We start from the raw sequence: 22,637 nt of genomic DNA on the forward strand, positions 1-22,637 counted from the left end.
CGCGGCGACTGAGCTCCTGAACAACGCTTTGCAATGTGGCGAATGTCGTTTAAATCCTAGACCCTGAACCGCGAAGAGGTGCGACGTAATGCTGACGCATTTCGGTCGCGTTTACCGCTAAATCGCCGCAGACTTTTTTTTTTACTAAGCTCATATTAGTAGCATACAGTGCGAAGGGAAAGATAAACACAACTCTTTGGCTTGTGCCGTGTGTATACACCACCTCAGTGACAGTGAAGGTATATAGTTAACAAGCACAGCTTGGCCCAAAAGAAATGCAACAAAATACTCCTAAGTATTTTTTTTTATTTTTTCATAGCCATGTACACTGTACATTATAAACATTTTTTTTGTACATAGACACTGTGAGAAAATATTTCACCAGAATCAATGTGGTGTGCGAAGGACTACCAACGAGGTGTACCGCTTTTCTTCATGAAATGTATTCTTGATGGATGCCGCTTGGTCCCGCTTTAATCAGTCACCTGACAAGCACTGCGTGCATTTCTTCAGAGGAACAGTCTGAGATATAAACACGTGTTTTGTGCTTCAAGTGTGAGAAAGTTAAAATTATTTATTGCATATATCGCGTATATTGCATATATTATTTATTGCATATATTCGCTATCAAATTATGTTTGGCACAGCTTCAATGGGGGCAGACTGGCACAGTCAGTTGTCTGATCGAAGAAAATGAGTGAAGGTCGCAGGCGTAATGTTTTCGAGCAATAGATGCGACACTGTAGAACACGGGCTATGTATGCAGCGCCATCTAGACGTTTTAAGGCGCCATAACGACACCCATCGCGGTGACTAATACTCGCCTGCACTAATCTGTAGCATGTGGGCATTTCTAAGGCGTTTCTTAACCGCGGAATTTAATCTTTAGTGTGAAAGTCGACATGGTCGGCAAAAGAACTCTCGACTGCCCTCGCATCCCAGACATTACCCGCTCATTGTTTTAGCAAGCGATGACTTTTATTCTATATACACCAGCCTTAGGTGACCCGCGCCGTGGTTGCTTAGTGGCAGTGGTGTTGCGCTGCTAAGCACGAGGTCGCGGCATCGAATCCCGGCCACGGCGGCCGCATTTCGATGGGGGGCGAGATGCGAAAGCACCCACGTACTTAGATTTACGATATAGGCATAAGCAGATGTCATTGCTGGTCGAGATGTTGAGTGACATATTCCTTGAGCTTCATCGACAACTTCAATTCAGGGAGACAAAAGGGAAGGAAAGACAGGGAGGTTAGCCAGTGTAAATGCCGGCTGGCTACCCTGTGCTGGGGAAAGGGGTAAAGGGAATAAAAGGAGAAGGAAGAGAGGAAAAAAAAGAAAAATGCACACAGTAACGCGATGTTACGCGCAACAATAGTCAAAGGCGGCCGCACAATTCACATGTCCTTAAGAACTTGAGCAAAGCCCTTAAGGCCTTGAATGCCGAAACCCGTCTGGACCAGTGTCCTCGAACTTTCTCTTCTGTGAAGGGGCGAGTGTCCAGTTTTTCGAGCGCGGTCACGAGCACTTTCCTTCGCACATTATAACGCGGACAGTCACAAAGGAGGTGCGCAATCGTTTCTTCGCAGCCGCAGGTGTCGCAAGCAGGGCTGTCGGCCATACCAATGCGGAAGGAATATGAGTTCGTGAATGCCACGCCGAGCCATAGGCGGTACAGAAGTGTTGCTCCCGCTCGTGGCAACCCTGTTGGAAGACGGAGTTGGAAACTTGGATCCAATCTGTGAAGACGTGTGTTTGTGAATTCACTGGTGTTCCACAGACTTAGCGTAAGCTCGCGTGCCTGGAAGCGAAGAGGTGTGCCTGCATCTGTTCTTGACAGCGGTATGGGTGTAATCTGGGCACAACTTCAATTCAGCCTTGGTAAATATCAAGGCGGGAATTGCAAGTGAGATCTCGACGCTTTTATTTAAACGGGCTACGTGACTCCTCAGCCGTAAACGCCACCTGTTATTTACGTTTATCTATATGGGCTTCGCCGACGCGCGAGAGTTTCACGATGCCAAATTGCCTTTGCAGTTAAACACCGTTGGTGCATTCTCCTGTTGCTCCTTTCACGTTGCCACGACTCACTGCGCAAACTACGTGGAGAGCCTTTGATTTGACGCACATTACGTAACGAATTGTTCCTTCCGATCTGAAAAATAGTTGCGCAACTCAGTCGCAGACCTGCGCAGCCCTTGCGAATGTGTGCGCAACTGACATTATCTTATCGAAAGTATGTCTTATATCGCACTCACGAGTAAGCGTAATGCCGCAGTGTGAAAAAAAGAAAGGAAGAAAAAAATATTTCGCCATACGTGCTTTCTTCCGACGGAGGCATCGAACACATTCAGAGGGACGGCGTCGCAGAAAGAGGGCGTTCAGGTTTTGTACCTTGAAGTGCTGGAGATATGTACACATGCCTGGAATTCTGCATCTAAAGTGGCAGGGCTACGTCCTCAGTGTAGTCGCTTTGCAAAGGTCACGGGCATTTACACGCAGTGCGTGCGTGCATGCAGAGCGCACGTTCATGCAGGGTACCCAACGTAGTGCACACATAACACTTGGCCTGCAGCATGCGATTTGTGCTGGCTGCTTTGGCATGAAAGTTGGCGAAACGCAGAGATGGCTCTCAAACGACTTGCGCCGTCAAGTCTTGGTGGCACGTGCTTCACTGCCCGCGACCGTCCAAATGACGAAGCTGAGGGCAGTTGACACAGGTAGACCATAGGCCGGCAGTGCGCATGAGATTTCAATCGGTACTGCACAGAATTGGTATTGCACAGAACTGTCCAGAACAGGACTGCACGGAATCCAATGCACAGAACTGTACGCTGGCACGGATGATGGAAGGACCCAAGGACCCATCAGTTGCATGCAGGACATGCCTGGCGACTGACGTCCTTGCGATAGGGATCCACTATCGTCGAACCACGGTGTCTCGAAGCGAAGGCTTTTATCAGTGTTTGCCAGCATCTTGCGCATGCTCTCTACAAGTGAACCTTGCGAGATTCTTTCGTATTGTCTCCTGTGCGCCGACACGTGGTCGATTCACTAAGCGGCCGATTCATTCAGCATTGAATGTTGGTCATTACAGCGCTGAGCTCATGCATGCCACATCACGAGCGAAGTCGCTTCAGGCAAAGCTCCGCCCTCTTGCGAAGTCTCTGCTGGCAAATGCCTGAGTAAAGTTTGGCTGACGTGCCTGAAACATCGTGCTTATAAAAAAATGAAGGAGGCCGAGAGAGACAGTCCATATGATCATAAAAAACCTCGCGCAGGCAGCACCGTGTGACGAAGGTGAAGTAAAGCGACCATTTCTTTTTTCAGGGCGTCCGCGAGGTGGAGGTGCGATCCGCGACAGCTCTTTCATTAAAAGGAGCCACGCTGTGTACTGCAGCAATTTTCTACAATTGTGCGCATCATTATATCGTGTCACACGGGCTAGCTTCATCTGCTACTGCGAGGCGCTCGAAAGCCGATTGTGACAAGGCCGTTTAACGTCGCATAGCTGCGAGAGCGCAAATATCGCGAGTCACCGTAACACTTGGCAGCTGGCGTGCTTCGTCACGAATGCACACGCTCACAATCCGTTGCCGACCGCCATCAGCCCTGAAAGGCGGCCATCATGACGAGGAGCCCGAAGACGAAGTAGAAGACGAAGTAGACGCCCTTGCGCGGCAGGCAACGCGACGTGAGCACGTCAGAGGTCCAGTTGAGGTGCGTGGACCCCCGGGGCTCGCCTTGCATGTCGACCACCACGTACTCGTCGGAGAGAAAGTCCAGAGGCACCGAGCAGTTGGTCGTGTTCTGGCACGAGTGCGTATCCGGACTGTAGCTCCTGGACACGTCGTACGCCATCCTGCAAGAGACATGCAGGCACGCATGTACGCGCGAGGCGTTTCGTGCACTATCAACAAATGTCAAGAAAAGGGGGCTCGGGAGAGAACGATAATTTCTGCTGGTCAAGATTGCACGATAATCGCCAACAAGCTCTGCAATTGACTAAAATTCACCAACTGGCTTTTTAATTATAACATTTGCGGAACTGAAGATGGTCAGCAACTAAATAAATAGTGCGTTACGTGGAACGCCAAGTCATGTCGTCTAAAATACCAAGGCCGTTGTCTTGGAACTAATACGTGTCTTGGTATTCCTACCGTAAATATATGCGCATTCAACGCTGACCAGCTTGAATTTCCGCTGTTGCGATATGAGCCCTGAAGCCATTACCTACTCAAAATGTTTATCAGCGGACTTTAGTTAAAGTGCTTTGTCAACTCTATCACATATGCGTATTGATTTGGGCTGACTATTGCTGCAAGGTTTTTGATGTCCGTCACTGACATGTGTGTGTGTGTGTGTGTGTGTGTGTGTGTGTGTGTGTGTGTGTGTGTGTGTGTGTGTGTGTGTGTGTGTGCGTGCGTGCGTGCGTGCGTGCGTGCGTGCGTGCGTGCGTGCGTGCGTGCGTGCGCGCGCGCGCTGAAACACTCAGCACGTACCTATATTTGAGAACTCGGACGCCTGCTTCTCTGCGCTGCAATTTTTGCTACGCGAAAGTCGCATGGCTCCTGCTTCACCCGAACTTAAGATGCATCACAAGCCAGGGCGCAGAAGGTGCGTACCCCTCATAAAGATAAATTTAGAGGGTCTATTCATTGTCTTCGTACGTTTGTGGTTTTAGAGCCACAAAAGACAGAGAAGACAAGACAGACGCTCGTCCTATCTCCTTTCTGTCAGTTTTTCTGCGCCACTAAAAGCATGAACGTTAATCAAGAACATCAACTAGCCAAACAGGAATCACTTCTAAAGTCTTCTCGCAGACTACCTTGCCTTTTTACAAACTTGTATATCTTGTTATGTAATGTGTTTATGTAAAAAAAATGTCTGACTATTGTTGCTGGCCTACCATGATTTATAACAGACATTAGCCAACAAAATGTGTAATGTCTGGAGCACACAGCCTTCCTGTACAGACAATCAGTTGACTGCACAGAAAAACATCTGTAGACATTCTATAGAATGTTAATCATTTCTTTTTGCGAGGGGATTTTCACTTCGGCGTGTCATATGGCGATTTCTCACAGGCCGCATGACTATGAGAACCAGTCGCGTAGGGCTGCGGCCCGCAGTGTGTGCGCACCGGCAGGCTCGTTCTCCAGGCCGTTCTCCTGCCTGTGCGACAAGTGACGCCACGCTAAAGGAAAATTACCACTGCTAGTGCGATGCCAATTCCCATTGACGGATGACGTTGTAGCAGAAAATGGGCCATCGCCAAGCTATATCTTCGCATCATCATGTGCTTTGACACAATGAAACACTGAGCTGCGACGCAATACTTTCGACACGGACGTAAAGAACTAAGACATTGTACAGACACACATGAAGTGCAGAACGTCCACAGCGTGGCTTCCTGTGTGTCTATAATGTCTTAGTTCTCTACGTCCGTGTCGAAAGCATTGCTTCGCAGCGCAGTGTTCGATCATGTCAGAAAACCAACGCATTAACGGTATTATATGCTCCTTGTTCGCTGATCCTCGAAACGGATATTATCGTGCCGTGTTCGCGTGTACGTGTCTTTCTTCATATTATTGTACCTTTATTTTTTCTCTGTCTCTCTTCTGTTGCCCGGGGGAAGTAGGCGGTGTCATCGGTGCTCTGTGCGGGTCTACTTTCGCGCTAAACCGTATGACTATGCCACCTCGACGATCGAGGCTGACAGGATGCTGCACTTCCAGGCAACGTGAGAGGGAGGAAAAATATTATTTAAGGAAAGGGAAAGAAGTAGGCTTGAGCTGGTGCGGCTGCTACTCTGTACAGTGGTGGGGAGAAGGGGGGGGGGGATGAACAAGGAAGGAAGGAGTAGATGCGTATATGTACGTACGCACATTACACAGCGCTATATGCTAAAGCCACTCGTCCAGCGCCGTGGCATGCAAGAAGCCCAACAACGCTTTCGCAGTCTGCCTCGCAGCTGCGGTGCGTTGCACTCAATGTGCTGTACCAGGCCACGGGGCCGACACTATACACGAAGGCTGAGCCCACCTGTCGAGGTAGAAGTCGGCGACGATCGTGTTGGACGCGACGTACAGCGGCGGGTTGCTGGCGAAGAACACGTAGTAGAAGTCGGACGCCGGCACGGCGTAGCTGATGTTGTGCCGGTGGTCGCGGCGGTCGTTGGCCGTGCCGCAGCTGTACGTCCAGCGCAGGGGCACGTGGAAGAGCGCGTTGTTGCAGACGCTGATGCCCAGCGTCTCGTTGAGCATCAGGCCCTCGCTGCTTGAGATGGTGGACGACTGGTCGTCCGACTCCGGCGACGACTCGTCCTCGCCGGGCTCGTCCGAGTCCGTCTTCTCGTCCGACTCGTCCAGGCCGCGCCTGCAGCGCCGACGTGCGGCCGAGCAAGGAACGAGTCGTCAAGTTGCCGCGCCAGTTGTATATGACGTCATGCGACGTCGTGACAGTTGGAGAGCGCCTGCTCGGCTAATAGTTCATCGATAAACATTTGTTTCCAAAGGAACCAAAGGCTCAAACCTAGGGAATTTCATATATCGTTTTCTCAACAAAGGCGACGTCGCGCTAAATTAGCGGCGCTGTGGTCTGGGCGTGAAAAATGGCGCCGCATTTGGCACCGCGTCACGCTCATCGTGCTACAACACTCCAGCGTGCCCAATTTACTTTTACTCTCTCTCTTGTTTGGCGATGCGTCATTATTATTATTATTATTATTATTATTATTATTATTATTATTATTATTATTATTATTATTATTATTATTATTATTATTATTATTTCTTTTTTCCCTGCTGCAATGGTTTTTTTCGTGGTCGAGAGAATGGCATAGTCTTGTTTCTTCTTTTTTCCCCCAGAAGTAAGCTTGACTGATATAGGAGTTCCAGCAGATACACCGATTAAAGCGCTGCCGCCCTTTGTGCCGTATCGCTTACACAGACATATCACTTGCCTACATGCCGGTGTCAAGTTAGCAAAGAGGCACCTTGCGCAATTTCACTTTAATCGTTCAATCTGCACAGTTAATATCCTCGCTTGCGCGTAGAGACCGTGTGTATACACTGTCGCCTCCTATACATTATGTGAGTTACGCAGTGTCAAATATACAAGGGCCTCCATGCATGATCATGTGTGAGGCTCCCGGATCTAAATATTGCCTTTTTAAAATCGTGTCGTTGCATGATCGGAAAATCCTATATAGCGCGCATTATCACTCGCCACTGTGGTCGACAACGGGCCCACGTTTCCGTGCGAGTGAGGAGGAAATCCCCGTCATAGTTTCGCTTTCACAAATCACTTTTGCGAAACGTCGGTACCGTAGACTCGAGCACACTTTTGTTTGCCCATAGAGTTAGGCGCATAAACGGTAAGGAACCCCAGGTGGTCAGAATTATTTCGGAGACCTCTACTACGGCGTCTCTGATAAACCCAGCGTTGATTTAGGACAATATGCCATTAATCAAGGACGCCTCTCTCCATATTATTCTCGTTTTTTTTCTGTCGCCATTGCTTGTATACAATCGTTTTGTAGCGGCCGGCAAGCGGTCACCGCTATCGAATGCGTTTAAAGATTCGATCACTTGTCGTCCAGTCTAAGTCACTTGAAAGTCCGAAGGTTTGCCCAACACGTACGAGATACTCGAGTGCAATTTCAGCAGCGTGCACGAAGCGCAGACAATACGACAATCGAGCAGCGCGAACGATGCCAACTCGAACGAGAAAGCGCATAATTAAACGCTCTTCTACTTCGTCCTGCTTTCCTGGAAGGCGCAGCTCCGCTGGATGGAAAATAACGTGCTGTTTTCCTCCTCCTGCTGGTCTGCTCTCGCTCGAGCCGAAGAAGATTCGGACAGGAAGAACGCTGTACACCGCGGCAAGGGCATCAACGCGAAATGTTCCCCATCACACTTTTACCGGCACCGTTTGGTTGTACATGGGCTGAATCCTTTCATTTCTGACATTGTTTCTGTAGGAACTTCCCCTCCTGGACAATGTCACAGGGAATGTTTCCTCAGCCGTCGAGGTATCGCTATTTGTGTCAAGGTGACTTCTTGCAAAATTCTTGGATACATTACGTTATTTTACTTTTCTTTTTATTTTCCCCGAAATGTACGGTTTGCTTCGTCGACAGAACTGAATGCTGTGTGAAATAATAAGCGCAAACTTTAGACGGCACAGTGAGACAGACAAAGGGCCGGCGTCTGTCCCACTCTCTCGTCTAAAATGTGCGCTTATTATTCCACACGAAAATGAGCCAACTATCCCAGAAACATATGCTATTAAAGATCTAATGTATTTTTTTTTATTTTGGAAGCTTGGCCAATCCTTATATTACAGCGAAGCTGTATATTCTTTAATTCAATTGAATTCTCTTTGTTTACCAGAAAATATGCTGGCTGGACTCCTGGGCTAAAAGCTGCAAGAAAACAGCTTGATGGGGCACAGGAGACCATACATACATGGCGAGATATCTGACAGGTAAACTGATAACAGATGTTTGAGAGCATCATTCACGAAAGTTATTTACAGAGATAGTAGAATATCATGATGAATTAATTAAGAACGTGCACTCTTACTTGTAGAACCGAAAAAGAGAAATAATGCCATTTGCGTTGCAATGGAAAACAAACATAAATTCAAGAAACTAACAAAGCACAATGCTACCATAATACGTAACAGTAATTTTACTAACAAACAAATGGTAACAGCACTAACACAAAAACTAAGCGCAAAAAGAAAGCAACCAGAAAGCTCGCCTTCGCACATAGGATTCGCTGCAAGCATTTCCTAGTAAATATGACGGTGGTTGCACATAAGCTGCCGGGAAGTCTGTAGCGTACGAAGCGGTGAGCGGCTGTTCGCAAGTCACGAGTCTGCCCTCGCTGTAGAACTTCTCTCGTGGCGTTTACACGAACCCGACAGAAACGGCTCGAGTCGGTTTGTCGAGCTGGAATATGCCTGTCGAGTTCGTGTAAACGCTAGCCAGTCGGGCTCAATGAGCATCGAGTGCGGCTCACTCAGCCCGACTGCATCGGGTTGGTTGACCCAGCCCGACCCGCTTGCAGGGTGCTTGTGAACGCGGACGGGTCGGGACCGCCAGCGCCGAGACTTGCGCGGCACTGCTGTGACGCCCTCGATTTATATTGCGACGTCACAGCGTATCCAGCGGGATCGGGACAAGCACAGTGCAGCGCATCCTCGTCGTAGCGATAAGGCCCACGAAACAGAGCTGTGCAGCGGGGACGGAAGCACAGTTCGAACGCACTCGGCGCGACGACGCATGCCGTCGTTGTCCACAATCGTCACAGGGTGAGTTCACGTACACGCGGTCACGCGCCGAGCTCGGTCCGCCCTATTTACGACTCGACCCGCTCGCATCGGGTTCGTGTAAGCGTAGCCTCTGACAGGTCGCTGCAACTATTGGCGAATTGTGCTGTTCGCTACGGAGCAGCTACTTGGATTCCCGGGCGAGCGCTCGAATCGCTCTCGCATTTTGCAAATTCATATCTGTTAGGAGACGACAAAGTGATATGCGCCAGATTATAGTGGAAGCCGTCAACTCACCTGTCCGCCGCAACGTCGGTTTACGTGTTCTGAAAATTCAGGCTGATTCCGTGCTTCAAGGGTTCTTTCCATCAACCTTGTTCCGTTTTTCTCTCAGGGGATAGGTAATGCTCTTTATTCTTTTATACATCAATCTGTGAAACTGCCGCGGCACTCAGTGTCTTGTAGCAGAGTCACTTATAGAGCTTCTAGCTGTTTTTTCAGCGCTCCCTGCTGATCGCCCAGGTTGATATCGCATACTCTCCCTCTCCCTGTCTCAGTGCTACGCCAGTCACTCCTGTCGTATTCACCCCCAAACTGACGCTTGTCCGAGGCCTTGCTCGCTCGCACTGCGCATCGTGTTCGGCGGATTCGCTCATGTACGAAAATCTCGACTACGCACTACTCAGGCCTGCGAGAGAAGGCCATGTATACCTTGTTGTTAACTTCACTTTGGGCACACAAATAAACAAACAAAAAATTCGAGAGTTCTTTTCAGCCCCAGCCAATGCTGCTACCCCTTAAAGGGCACTGACATGACAATTTAAACGTGTCATTTTCTTGCGTTAAATGACTGTCTGCATTTCTTAATTTTAGAAGAAGAAGAGTACGCGCGAAACACTTTTGTGTACATTTGTCTTTTATGAGCGACGATGTCGTACCTAGCCTTATTGTCACATAACGTCAGCAAAATGTGTTGTGTCATGGCGTCGCGATAATGTCGATGCCAATATAGGTCTGGCTTTTGAGATCTACTTTAGCGTCACATTAACGTATCTTATTACTGTCTCTCAACGTACATACTTTCTAAGTGGCATCCCTTTACGTACGAGAAGCGTGCGTTTCACTTTCTGCGCCTTTGAAAATGTGCCAGTAAACCTGAGAGGAAGGGCCACAGAAAGAGCGACAGAACGGGAAATGTCCTTCAACGACGCGCTCATCATTCTCCCTTTTGCATGTGGTCCTCCGACTCAAGTTTCTTTACCACCAAAGAAGTTTAGACGCCAGATTGTGCTGAACATCTTCATTGTTGAGGATGTCCGTAAAGGCTGCCGTACATGACTTGAGAGCATATACCTGCCACCCTATGAATTTCAAGATTTGCTGAATCTCGCAGATCAACACACCTAGAAGAGGAGTGCAAAGTTCTTGGTTTTATCTGATAAAGCTTTCTACAAACACACGCCTTTTGAGAGACACATATGCGCTTCAATACCGATTATTTGCATTTAGGCGCAGCGCACCAGCAACATGAAACTTGTAGAGACTGACAAACGACACCTTGGCTTTTAGATAAGGGTGAACGAATGTGCTGCCGCCGATTTCGCTTGCTTCAGGAACTCGTCTGTGCAAGCTTGCCTGAAGCACATAGCCCTTGGCCTACGTCCTCTCGCCATCAAAAGAATTCGAAAGGAAAGTTCGCAGCCAGAACTTATACAGAGTGTCCCAACTAACTTTAGTCAGAGTTTAAAAGTATGCGAATGCCGCGTAGCTGGGCAGAATCAAGGTGATGTTTGCCGTCGCTTGGAAATACTCAAATTATTTTTTTTCACTTCGCCTAATTAGAAAATTTTAATTAATTAATTTCTCAAATATTATTATTCGATCAACAGTGTCAGTGAGAAAATTATAGAGCAACATGAAAAACTCCCGATACAGCTTTCTGTTACTCAATACGTCCTACATAAAAGTGTTTTTCCGAGCGTGAAAGTAGCCCGCGAAAACACGCAAAATTGCCGCGCGACTGGCTGCTCGAGGCACTTTGCGTGTATTCGCGGGCTTATTCTTTGACGCTCGGAGAAATCGTTTATATGTGGCACGTATTGAGGAACGTACCACATATAATTTCCTCATTGACACTTTTAATCTGATTATAATATGTGAGAAGCTAATCAATTAATTAAGACTAATTATCTAATTAGGCAGAATGAAAAACACAGCGTGAATACTTCAAGTGACGGCAAAAGTCATTAGCTTGGTTATGTCCAGCTACGTGGCATTCGCACATTGTTAAACTCCGGCTAAAGTTAGCTGGGACACCCTGTGCATTCGCAGAACTTAAGCAACTTGCAACTTGCTTAAGCAACTCGTAACAAAAGCGCAAATTCGTAAATTTTACGAAAAATTAGGAAGTTTTCGCGGGTATGCTTGAGAGTGGCTGCCATCTCCCTCCGAGCTCTTTTTGTTCGTTCGGACGTTTTATCATTTGGGCGGCCTGTGGATCAACGTACTCCACCACAATGTGAACATTATAATCTTTTGTGCGCTTGCCATGCTGTTGAAATTGTTTTAGTCTCTTTTATGCTAATCTTCAAATCTGCCATTTGACCTAGCCGGTTCAGCTACATGATAATTTAAGTCATTTCGAGCGTCGCCCTACTAAAACGAATAGCTTTCTTTGCCGCTTTCGCCTGTCGTCGTGGTTGGTCGGTGGTCTGCAGGGAAACCGTTCGTTCATTCGCTCGTTCTCTCGTTCGTTCATCTACGCTCGGTCGTTGTCGACGACCCCCACCCGAAGCCGCGGACGGGCACACCGTGGAGCCTCGTGCTGCTCGGCTGCAGGACACGTCCGGGCGGCGCATTCGCGCGCTCGCTCGCTCGCGTTTGTTTGCTCACGAGCGCCCCGCGGAAAGCGTACACGCTGCTCCGGGCCTAACGTCAACAACTCGTTCCCACACGTGCTTGCGTTTTACTTCTCTGTTCCGCTTTCTTTCCGTGCAGTCGCAACCGCTGTCAACGGCTCCGCTACATTTAAGCGATTTGAAACAAGTATAGCTTTCTACTGTGGTGGCTTCAGTTGGCTGAATTAATGTGGGTGCTTTACGTCTGCCTTTGCAGAACATTAGGAATATGCCGACTTCTCCTCGAAACTGGTTTAACGGCGCAGGAGACGTTGGTGCATAGAGTGAGAGAAGCTGCTTCGATGTCAATCCCCCCCCCCCCCCTCGTCGTTTTTCCAGGCCGCTTGCTACATGATGCATTGCGCGCTCTGAAGTCGTACAGCCGCTGTTGCTTCGAGCCGACAATGATTAGGCCACCTAGTTCACTCCACGCATACGGTGATGATGAGTGCGGTGATCCGAAAACCTTCGTCCCACAGCATGCGGCAATTATAGGCCTCACTTCGCATATCACTTGCGGACGCTTCATTATAACTTCACCATATTTAAATTGATGAGTCATCTGAAATCGTTTTATCGAGCGACTTGATTGAGCGAGTGAAACAACTTTATTCGGTCCACCATAGACGCGAGTAAACTCAACGTCATTTTAGTTCACATTGAAATTCAGGAAGCAACAGCTGGCTTCATTTTCCTTCAAGCAGCCTTTGCAGTTCTCTTTGCAAACTCGCTTACAGTCCGAACTATTCATTTTCGTAATAAGGCATCGTAATGCAAGAAGTAAGCGAAGAACTTAATTAATAGTTCAACAGTGCTATGTACAAACATTCTACATAACGAAAAATATTTGCACGTAAATGACGACTAGGTTAATAAATATTGTATAAAGAATGCAGCAGATCCAACGAGTTGGGATTTATATACAGCAAAGCTTTGTGCGAGTGCATAAAGAGTCGAAACGCGAGTGCATTGTACTGAGCCTTCTGTGAAGCGCAGTTGCCGGCTGCACGGCGGACGCCTTGAACGCATCATGTGCTTTCAGAGGCAGCGTACGCACACGTGCGTAGCGCAAGTCGAATCGATTCTATTCGCAAGAAGCGTTTACTTGCTCATTGCGAGCTTTCCTTCTTTCCCCCACACGGCCGCTGCCACTGATGGATGGATAAGGGCTTAATTAAATCGGGCGGCGGCTCGCGCCACCTAGCCGTGAGTAGCGATATATCTTGTACCTAGCGGAGGATGACATTTCTCTGTTGCCCTGGTCTTAGCCATCGGTGAGATATGACCTCCGTATGGTTATTTCTGCCCGCTTAAGGTCTATTTTGCCTCCACTGTCCCTAAACCCCAGCGCTTTGAAAAAAAGACAGCCCCGTTGCTTCGAAATGTAGGGCGAAGCCATTCACAGAAAAGTATCAAGCGTTCAGCCATTCCTCCTCATCTCCAAGCGCACGGCATAACGTGTTTATCTCTTGGTGCTTGACTCGGTACGTCTTAGTCCGCATAACTCCCGTCCTGGCTTCAAAAAACGAAGAGCTTCCCCTAGAACTATCACAGATATTTTCTTTGGCAATTTCCTGGTTGAAAGTTCTGTATGTTCCCAGTGCCGATTTTGTCTGCATCTGTATCTTTAACAATTTTCTTAACCGATGATTCTTAATTTCCAACAGTGCTCGAACCTATGTAGTCATGCACAGGACCGCATTGCCGAAAGTCAGACTAAGAACCATCACTCCTTTCCAAATCCCTATCACCACTTCGTGCCTGTTGTAATTCCACAGTGCCCTATTCTTCATCACAGCTGCGTTCGTGCTACCTTTAGTCATTACATATTTTGCATGTTCAGTTAGGTACTCAGCCACACTGTTTATCCACAGGCCAAGATATTCGTACTTATCCACTACCTCCAGCGTAGCTCCTGTATCCTATGCTCGCCGCCCTGATTATCATTAAAAATCCTGACTGCCGATTTTTCGTTATTAAACTTGAAATCTATCTCCCTCTTTACCACATATGTCCATAAATTTCTGCAAATTCCTTGTTGTCAGCCGTTAGTACTATGTCATCCGCGTGCATCAGTCCTGGCAATGACTGTTCAATCCATTTTATTCGCTTGAAATTTAAAAAAAAATGGTTGGAGCTAAGTCCGCTTTTCTTCAATTTGGTCTCTAATCCTTGTAGGTACAACGTGAACAACAAAGATAACACCGGGAGCCCTTACCTAAGCCCCCGCTGTATCTCTATAGGCTCAGATACCTCCCCCCCCCCCCCATTTTATAAGCACCTTGTTACTTCTATAGATAGCTTTTAAAAATTAATTACTCCAGCTTCCACATCTAGCGTGCCCAGTGTGTCCCACAAATCCCCTTGAATTACATTTCCATAGGCTCCCTTGACATGCGTAGATGCCAGCCATAGGGGCCTGCGTTCCCTTTCCGTTATTTCGATACACTGCATCAATGAGAACAAATTGTCCTCTAACCTCCTTTGTTTCCGGAAGCCACTTTGTAGTCCTCTCAGCATCCCCTCGCCCTGCACCCATGCTTGCAGTCTGTTATTTATAACCTTCTTCACCATCCTGTAAACCACTGAGGTCACTATTATGGGACGGTAGTTGTTTGTCAACTTTGTCCCCCTTTCCCTTATGCGTCATGCTTATCCTGCTTAGTCTTCACCCATCGGGGGCGTCTGGTGGCGATGCGAGAAACCAAGCGGCGGTGACGCCCGCCTCCTCTGCTGTGATTGGTCGGTGGCCTATTCGGCGACAGAACAGCCACGTAGCTCCCACGGTCACGAAAAACCCGGCGATATTCGCAAAGTGGAAAGGTACTTTCATCGCAGACGTGTAGCGCAGTTTCTCCAAGCATTTTCTGAGTGTAAGAGAGAGAGAGAAAGAAATGGAGGAAAGACAAGGAGGTTAGCCAGTGTAAGTAGCGGCTGGCTACCCTGTGCTGGGTAAAGGGAATAAAAGGAGAAAAAACTTCTTTCGTAAAGTACCAACAATTGCGAGGCGAGCGTCTCATGGCGCGTCTCACGACTATGTGACACAATAGTCGTCACAGAACCAAATTTAGTTCCAAGAGTGCACGTAATTTATCTTTATATACAACGCAGCCAAAATGCGTAGCACATGCAATTATTTGCCGTCTAAGTCGGCGGTGCACTTCTAGATTTTTGTACACGTTCGGCATCGTATAAAATGTAATTTTGGTTATAGAGTGTCGACAGCTATGAGCAAAGCAAATGGTGGCGCTTTTGCGGAAGGGTTTTAAGGCGAGGCGGTCATATTTTGGCGCTAATAACGTGAGTTACAAAAGTCTAATTAAAAAAAAATGGCCCCCGGCCGCGACGAATTGCGTGCCGAAGTTTGAATGATGGCTTGCCGCGACAAATAGTGACATTCCGCGACGCGGCAGATGCTTGCCAGGCAAGACGTGTCCCGTATCCATAACTGCCAAACTGGCAACATTACAATCCATAAATACACTGATGCGTATAAGAGAAAGGGGAGGGGCGGAATGGAGTAGCGCGCATTTTTCTTTGTATTTGCCCCGACCTTTTCAGGGTACCTGCGCACTTTGTTTACGATTGTTGACGCTTAGACGCAGCACGTATAAGGAGCAACAAGCTAGACACAGTAGAAACTTAGAAGCACTAGTGTTTTTAGATCATAGTGACTCTGTCGGCGGCATTGGTTTTGTCGATTTAGCCAGGAAGTTGCCTGGATAAGCTTGTTCGGAGCAAGTAGCTCTCTGGTTAGCGCCTTGAATCCGGGAGGCGCACCTACCACCGCAATTTATTTAAATTCGATCTTGTTCGTCCCATCCTTCAGCACCTTTAAAGCATTCTCGCGAACAAAATCTATTTTTCGTCAAACTTGAGGCAACATTCGGAAAATCGTACATCAATTCTCTCCAATTCGTCAACTTTACGACACGTTCAGGAGTTGGCATGTATCGCGTATCAGTATGCGCCGCGATGTTTGAACTCGGTCGCGTTTTTCCTCACGGCCGCGTTTCCGTCTGACATGATAGCGGGGCTGTTTTATCTTGTTGGCGGCAATGAGCGTTGAAATTCGATTATGAATATTTCGAACTAGGTGCGATTTTCAAGATTTAAAAAAAAATTGGGAGCGTTAAAATGTGCTGTCTCCATATATGACATATAAACAACACCCGAAAGGCTCCAATAAAAACATAATTTAAGAATATTCGTTAACGATGTTCTTCTGACACTTACGTTATTCGCGGCAGTGCATGTCCGCCTAGCGAACTCCTCTGCAAAAACGCCACGTTCACTGTGCACCTAGCATTCTTATAGAACACAAGTTCACTCTGGAGCCTCGACTTCATCAACACAGTGGCTGAATGCACGGTAAACATATGCGTACCTAAAGAACACGCTATTCGAAAGGTCGTTTATTGTTGCTACATTTCTTTTTCGTTTTCTTTTCCGGCGTGATGCTCGAGCAGTCTGCATAATTATTTCCACGAAGTAGTCTGACCTTCGCTTAGCGACCTTTTACCGCGGAGGTATCCTATAGCAGCTGCGCCATCGCGAGGCCCTCCCAGCATTGCTGCGGGAGGCAGGCCTCGCTGCGAGGCGGTGCAGGTCTGCCAGTGCGTGTCGTTCGTCTTCTCTCGTTCATCCCTGTCACCAATCACGCCTATAGAGTACACCATGCCAAGCCCGTCGCTATATAGGGTAACCGCTGCAGACGTAAAATTAATCTTTATATCTCTCCCTGACCTTTGTTTAGCGCATACTTGTTTGACGTGCTTAAATATACCATGCAGCCTTTACTAAGGAGCCACGTTTATATATTGGGTTTTCAGCGAGCGCTTTCAAAAATCCTTACAGGTTGTCTGTGGCAGACAGCACAATTCTTGTTCACGAGCAGGTCTACACCAAGCGGTGCACACTACTTGCACAAAAAAATTGATATGCGTAATAAAATAATTAAGAAAAATGCACGAATTAAGTTTTGAACTAATTAACTTATGGCCCATATTGCAATGAACAAGCTCTAGCCGTGGAGTTCGCAAGGCGGATCCACTTCGAACGAATTCTGCGGATGACACGAGTTTCGAGATATTCATTCCCTAACTTTGCCGAGAAATGCATTGGCATTCCAGTTACTTTTCTGCTTGAATGCATAAAAGGACGTTTCGTTAAGAAAGTAATTCGCCTTGCGAATTCCATGGCTGGAATTTGTAAATTGCAATATGGGACAGAAAATAATTTGCTCAAAACTGAATTAATTAGCGCACAGACATTGAAATTAATGTTGCAAAATGCGAATCCGTTTGGATTCTACTTGAGCCGTTCAGCAGTATAAATAACGAGAAATATGTATTTGCCTCCGTTTACCGTTCCCCGTCTTCTGACGTGGCTGATTTTTGTAACGCTTTTGCTGAGGCACTTCACAAGTTAACCATCGAGAACAAGAACATATCTATAATGGGCGATATTAATATTAACCTACTTGACACTTAAACCAGGTCTGTATTGATTATATCAGCTGTTTCTCTAGTTTTGCAGTCTGATAAATGTGCCTACACTCACTCTCAAATTTCGATGAACATGTCTATTCTGGTGCACTCGACTCCGATATCAGTGATCACCTAGCAGTGTATTTTTTACCTCACTAAATCTGTAGCTCCCGTCCATCTGCCTCACTTTCGTGCATACTTTGATAGCAATGAATTTGTCCGTATTATTTCGGACACTGACTGGTCACATTTCCTTAACTTCACAGAACCTGAGGCTGCTCTGTCTGAATTTTATTCCGTCATTACTGATGCGATACAGAGCAGGGCAAAAACTATATCTTACAATAGGCGATATCGGTCTCCACGCGTTCCTTGGATTACTAAATCTCTTCTTTCTTATTTACGGAAGAAGGATAACTTATAAAAAAAAATACAGCCATTCAACTGCAAACTGAAATCACGCTATAAAAAGTATTCGGCTGTATTAGCCTCCCTTCTCAAAGCAGCCAAACGGCAATATTACAGTCAGCAGCTTCAGGATTGTGTAAATGACTTCAAAACAAAATGGAAACTGCTTAATCAGTTTTTTAACAATGTAACACCACATAAGCAAGTGACTTCAAGATGGCTTATGAATTAATGATTCTTCAGGGATTGCAAACGCTTTTTCTGAACACTTCTCGTCTGCTCGCTTCGATACCTGTATACCTCTCCTTGCTCCTGTACTATTCCCCGTTGTTCTCATTCTTTGTTTCATAGCCTACTCTCCCTGAAGAAGTGCAATCGCTTACTACCAGTTTGCGCGCCACAGGCCTGGGTTTAGATAACGTTAATGGTGCTGTCATAAAATTAATCAGTACGTTAATCGGGCTTGTGCTCTCACACAACTTTAACTTGGTATCTAAGACTGGGGTGTTTCCGCAACAGTTCAAGGAGGCAAAGGTATTGCCTGTCTTTAGAAAAAAGTGACTGTAAGCTTGTCAAAATTACAGGCCAATTTCCGTGCTTCCTTTCTTATACAAAATTTTAGAAAAACTGATTGAAATCCTCCGTAGCATATAAATCACCGAGTAAAGCAATGGAGGAGGCTAGTTGGTGGACGTTCATGATTACATAGAGCTTAGTGTTACACTGACGACATTAAGTGAAGGACAGGCCGTGGACGTACGTAGTGCCACGTACGTCCACGTCCTGTCCTTCACTTAATGTCGTCAGTGTAACACTAAGCGCTATGTAATCATGAATCTCACAGAGTTTCATATTCTCTCAAATTGTCAGTTTGGTTTTCGTGAGAGACTTTCTACGAATATAGCTATTGCAAACTTCGCTGACATAATTAAAAGATATATTGATAATGGAACTTGTGCTGGAACTATTTTCGTTGACTTTGCAAGAGCCTTTTGACTCGATTCACCATAACATACGATAACATACTTCTTATAAAACTGGAGCGTTATGGCACAACTGGACCACCCTCAAACTTTTTACGGAGTTTTCTGGACAACAGAAAACAGCACATCTCTATTAATGGTGTTAACTCGGATCCAATTACCATAAAATATAGCGTTCCTCAAGGCTCTATTTTGGGCCCTCTTCTTAACCTTCGTTAATGACCTCCCCCAGTGTTTAGCTTCTTCGCAGTGCATATTATATGCGGATGATACCACATTTTTCCCTCTCCATACCAACCTGGACCATCTAATGTTCAACCTTCAAACATATTTAAACTCTCTTCAGAATTGGTCCGCTATAAATAAGCTAAAAATTAACGTAAAGAAAACGTGCTTTATGCTTTTTACGCCTCCTCAGAAAAAAACTTCAATTCCTCGTTCTCTATATACTCAAGCTCGAGAAATCAAAGCTAACAGCAGCACTCACTTTTTAGGTGTTGTTATTGACTCCAAGCTGAAATTCCGCGACCATATTTTCTCGGTTATTAGGAAAGTCGCACTAAGACTTCGGGCACGCATTCGCGTTCGATATTTTTTTTTACATCGCAACACTTGTCACTTTATATTGTGCATTTATTCACAGTCATATCAATTATTGTATTGAATCCTGGGGCCGCACCTATAATATCCATCTACATTTCCTAACCCTTCAAAAACAGGTTATTCGCATTATTTTACTTTAGCCCCCTGAAAATCACACTCACTCCCTTCCTTTATTAACAATGGTGTACTTCCTTAATCCCTATCTTATTACTATAATCTTGGTCTATTATTTTTCAAAATGTTTCATCACTATCTCTACCTTGACATAATTCCATCATACGTATTGGTTAACGCTAATTGCACCCGTTTTCCTCTAAGGGCAATCTTCTTTTGCCCAAGGTGCACACTAACCGTGGAAAACAAGATATTCTTTCTTTCTGCTATATCACTATGGAACTCCCCGCCTACCGACTTAAAACAATGTAACTCCCTTTCCATCTTTAAATCTCAATTAAAGGACTACCTATCTGAATAAAAAAATGACTGTACTAATTAAGTTGGCATAGTGTTTGATTGTTCTGCGCCTACTTACTTAAATTTATCCTGAATACATGTTATACCGAGGTATTACTTTTTCATTTTGTGTTGGTTCTCTGTGTACTTTTCGTACTCCTTTTATTTTTGTAACTTGTTTTTGTTATATGATTGTGCATGAAATCAGTACTTATTTCGTCTTTCATCTGCTTATTAATTTTTCACCTATGCATTGTTAGTTTCGCTTTTTTTCACGATTTACAATTCATCGTTACTTTGGGACCCCTTCCTGTATACAGCTGCTTTCGTATTAATTTACTTATCAATAAAATTGAATTGAAATTGAATTGAATGCCCGCCTCTTCGTGTACGCCAGCTCATGAACTAGAATTGTGCTATCTGCAACAGGCAACCATTTGTTCGCTGAAACACCCAGTAGATGAACGCGACATTTGCCCATCGATCTATAGCGCATCAGGTTCACGTAAACGTAGGCAATCACAAACCGATCGCGTCTCATTAATAGCATTGGCGTGAACACGCCAAGAAAGGTACGGGGAGAAGAACGCCGGCGGGCGCCGAATCGAGGCGTCCAGCGGCGAACTTAAGCGAGACGGCTGCCGGTGCGCGTGTTCCAGCCTCACTCGTCGCGTCCGCGCGGGCGGGGAGTTCTTGCTTGGAACACCGCCGCGCGAGTCTCGAATCGTTTTACGAGCAGGTTGTGTAAACGCTGGCGCGTTTCACGGTGGTGACGCGCGGCCGACTCACCGCTTGGTCTCGAGGGCCGTGAGGCACTTTCCCAGCGCTGCGGCGCCCCGGATGAGGGAGAACGCGGCGCCGGAGAGGCGCGAGCACACGGACACCGTGAAGTTCGAGCCGGCCACGAAGTAGAAGCCCCAGTACTCGTACGTCTGCTTCGGCACCGTCATGGTGAGCGAAAGCTCCAGGGTCCTGCCCGCCGGCGCCGTCACCGTGCCGTCCGAGTCGCGGAATACGTGCGCGTCGAAGCTGTGGTTCATCACCAGCTCCTGGGCCGAGCACCAGACGGTGGAGATGCGTTCGCGCACCGGGATGACGTCAGACACGGCCATCGCCACTAGCGTCTCCTTGTAGACGTTGAATCGCAGCACGAACGGGTAGATGAACAGCACGGCTGCCGCCGCCACGAAGGCCAGCGCCAGAAACGGGTGGTGCGAGTACACGTGCATGCCGCCGCCGCCGCAGGAGAGCACACATCGGCCGCTCAGGTGGTCGCCTCGTTCGCAGCGCGGACACCGGGCCCACCCCGAGCGGTCCGAGGAGAAGCCCGAGGAGGCGGCGCCTGCCTTTCGCCGCCTTCGGGGAGCTTTTTTGTCTACAGGTGCGCTCACGTAGCTTTATCTCGGCGCACTTGTAGAAACCGTCGCGCACTACTTTCCGTCTGTCATTTTGAAACGTATCGTGAAGGTGTCCCACTACCTCTTTCTTCAGTGGCTTCGGTACGAGTATAGACTGCCGAGGACGCAGAGGCCACCAGATGTGCCGTGCTTTACGTATGGCAGGCGTTGTTTCCGAGCGACGTGACCATCGGGGGCGGATTCTGAGGCACTGCCAGCTTCGATCTAGGAGAAGCCCAGGTTGGGTTAACGAACGATTCGGGTTTCTCTTTGTTGCAGCAATGTTCCGCTCGTTGCACGGCTTCTTCGGGCCGATGGCCTTGCTTGCGGCACTGCAGAGGGAGCTTGGTTGCCAATGCGTGCTGCCTCCCAGCGCGACGAGTGAAAGACTTGGGCCGTGCTGCCGAGGCTCGTCGTCACATGCTCGAGTGTTGCAACTGCGAGTTAACTGCGAGGCTCCTTTCGAACTCTCTCCCCCCGTGCAGTTTTTGCTCGTCCTTACGAAAAGCGAAATTGCAGACACTCCCGGCCGCGTCGAGCGAGAGCCACGGCCCGTCCACGTTTCCGAGTTGTGCTTCGTCAAGGCAGTGTTTCAGCGGAACTCGGGGAGAAGAGAGAGCAACTTTCTCGGGCCACAAATAGCTCGCGCGCGGCAAGCCGGAGAAACGGAGCCGCGTGCTGCTCGCTGGGCGGATGGGCCAGCGACGAGAGTGGACGAACCCCTTCCTGTGGCCGGGCGACGGTGTTTCGCGGACCCTTCTGCAGAGGCACGAACGCCAGCTCGCGAAATCGGCAGCAGAGGCGGCGCGGGCGCCCACTTTCGTCTTCTGCACAGACGCTGCCTTCTGATCGTTGCAGCGCCCTGCCGTCTTTGTTCGACGTCGACACCCCCCGGCGCGCGGCGCTCAGCTGTTCGGAGCGCGCTTGTTTCCTGGGAGCACGTGGTCGCGTTGTTGCGAAATCTGCGCACCGACGATGCCGCTTCGCTTTCGCGGCATCAACGAGACGACAGCGGGTCCACACGGGTTTCCACGAGTACGACTCGCTTTCCCTTCCTCGGCGAGCATGCGATTCCAGCCAGCCGCGCAACTGTCGGCTACGTTGCCTCCTTCTCACGACGTTCGCGCTGTG

General features: G+C 47.7%; 2 protein-coding genes across 3 annotated transcripts in view; one reads left to right on the top strand and one right to left on the bottom strand.

Annotated features, from left to right (window-relative positions):
* The window catches only part of LOC135907037 (uncharacterized), a 101,940-nt gene that overhangs the window by 48,119 nt on the left and 31,184 nt on the right, over nt 1-22,637 (top strand). The gene's annotated exons all lie outside the window — the stretch shown is intronic.
* LOC135907033 (uncharacterized) lies at nt 555-21,956 on the bottom strand. The gene is made up of 3 exons (XM_065438705.2): nt 20,899-21,956; nt 6,043-6,375; nt 555-3,859 (listed from the first exon to the last, which is right to left on the bottom strand). The coding sequence occupies exons 1-3, from the start codon at nt 21,336-21,338 to the stop codon at nt 3,604-3,606; spliced, it is 1,029 nt and encodes a 342-aa protein (XP_065294777.1). The 5' UTR covers nt 21,339-21,956; the 3' UTR covers nt 555-3,603.

The sequence above is a fragment of the Dermacentor albipictus genome, chromosome 1, assembly GCF_038994185.2.
Source record: "Dermacentor albipictus isolate Rhodes 1998 colony chromosome 1, USDA_Dalb.pri_finalv2, whole genome shotgun sequence".
Lineage (NCBI taxonomy): Eukaryota > Metazoa > Arthropoda > Arachnida > Ixodida > Ixodidae > Dermacentor > Dermacentor albipictus.

What these genes read in the sequence shown, in the direction of transcription:
- LOC135907033 (XM_065438705.2), bottom strand. Translation starts at nt 21,338, where the DNA reads ATGCACGTGTACTCGCACCACCCGTTTCTGGCGCTGGCCTTCGTGGCG. An exon ending in ACGGCCCTCGAGACCAAGCG is followed by an intron (nt 6,376 to 20,898) that starts GTGAGTCGGCCG and finishes TCGGCGCTGCAG; the next exon opens with GCGCGGCCTGGACGAGTCGG. An exon ending in GCCGACTTCTACCTCGACAG is followed by an intron (nt 3,860 to 6,042) that starts GTGGGCTCAGCC and finishes TGTCTCTTGCAG; the next exon opens with GATGGCGTACGACGTGTCCA.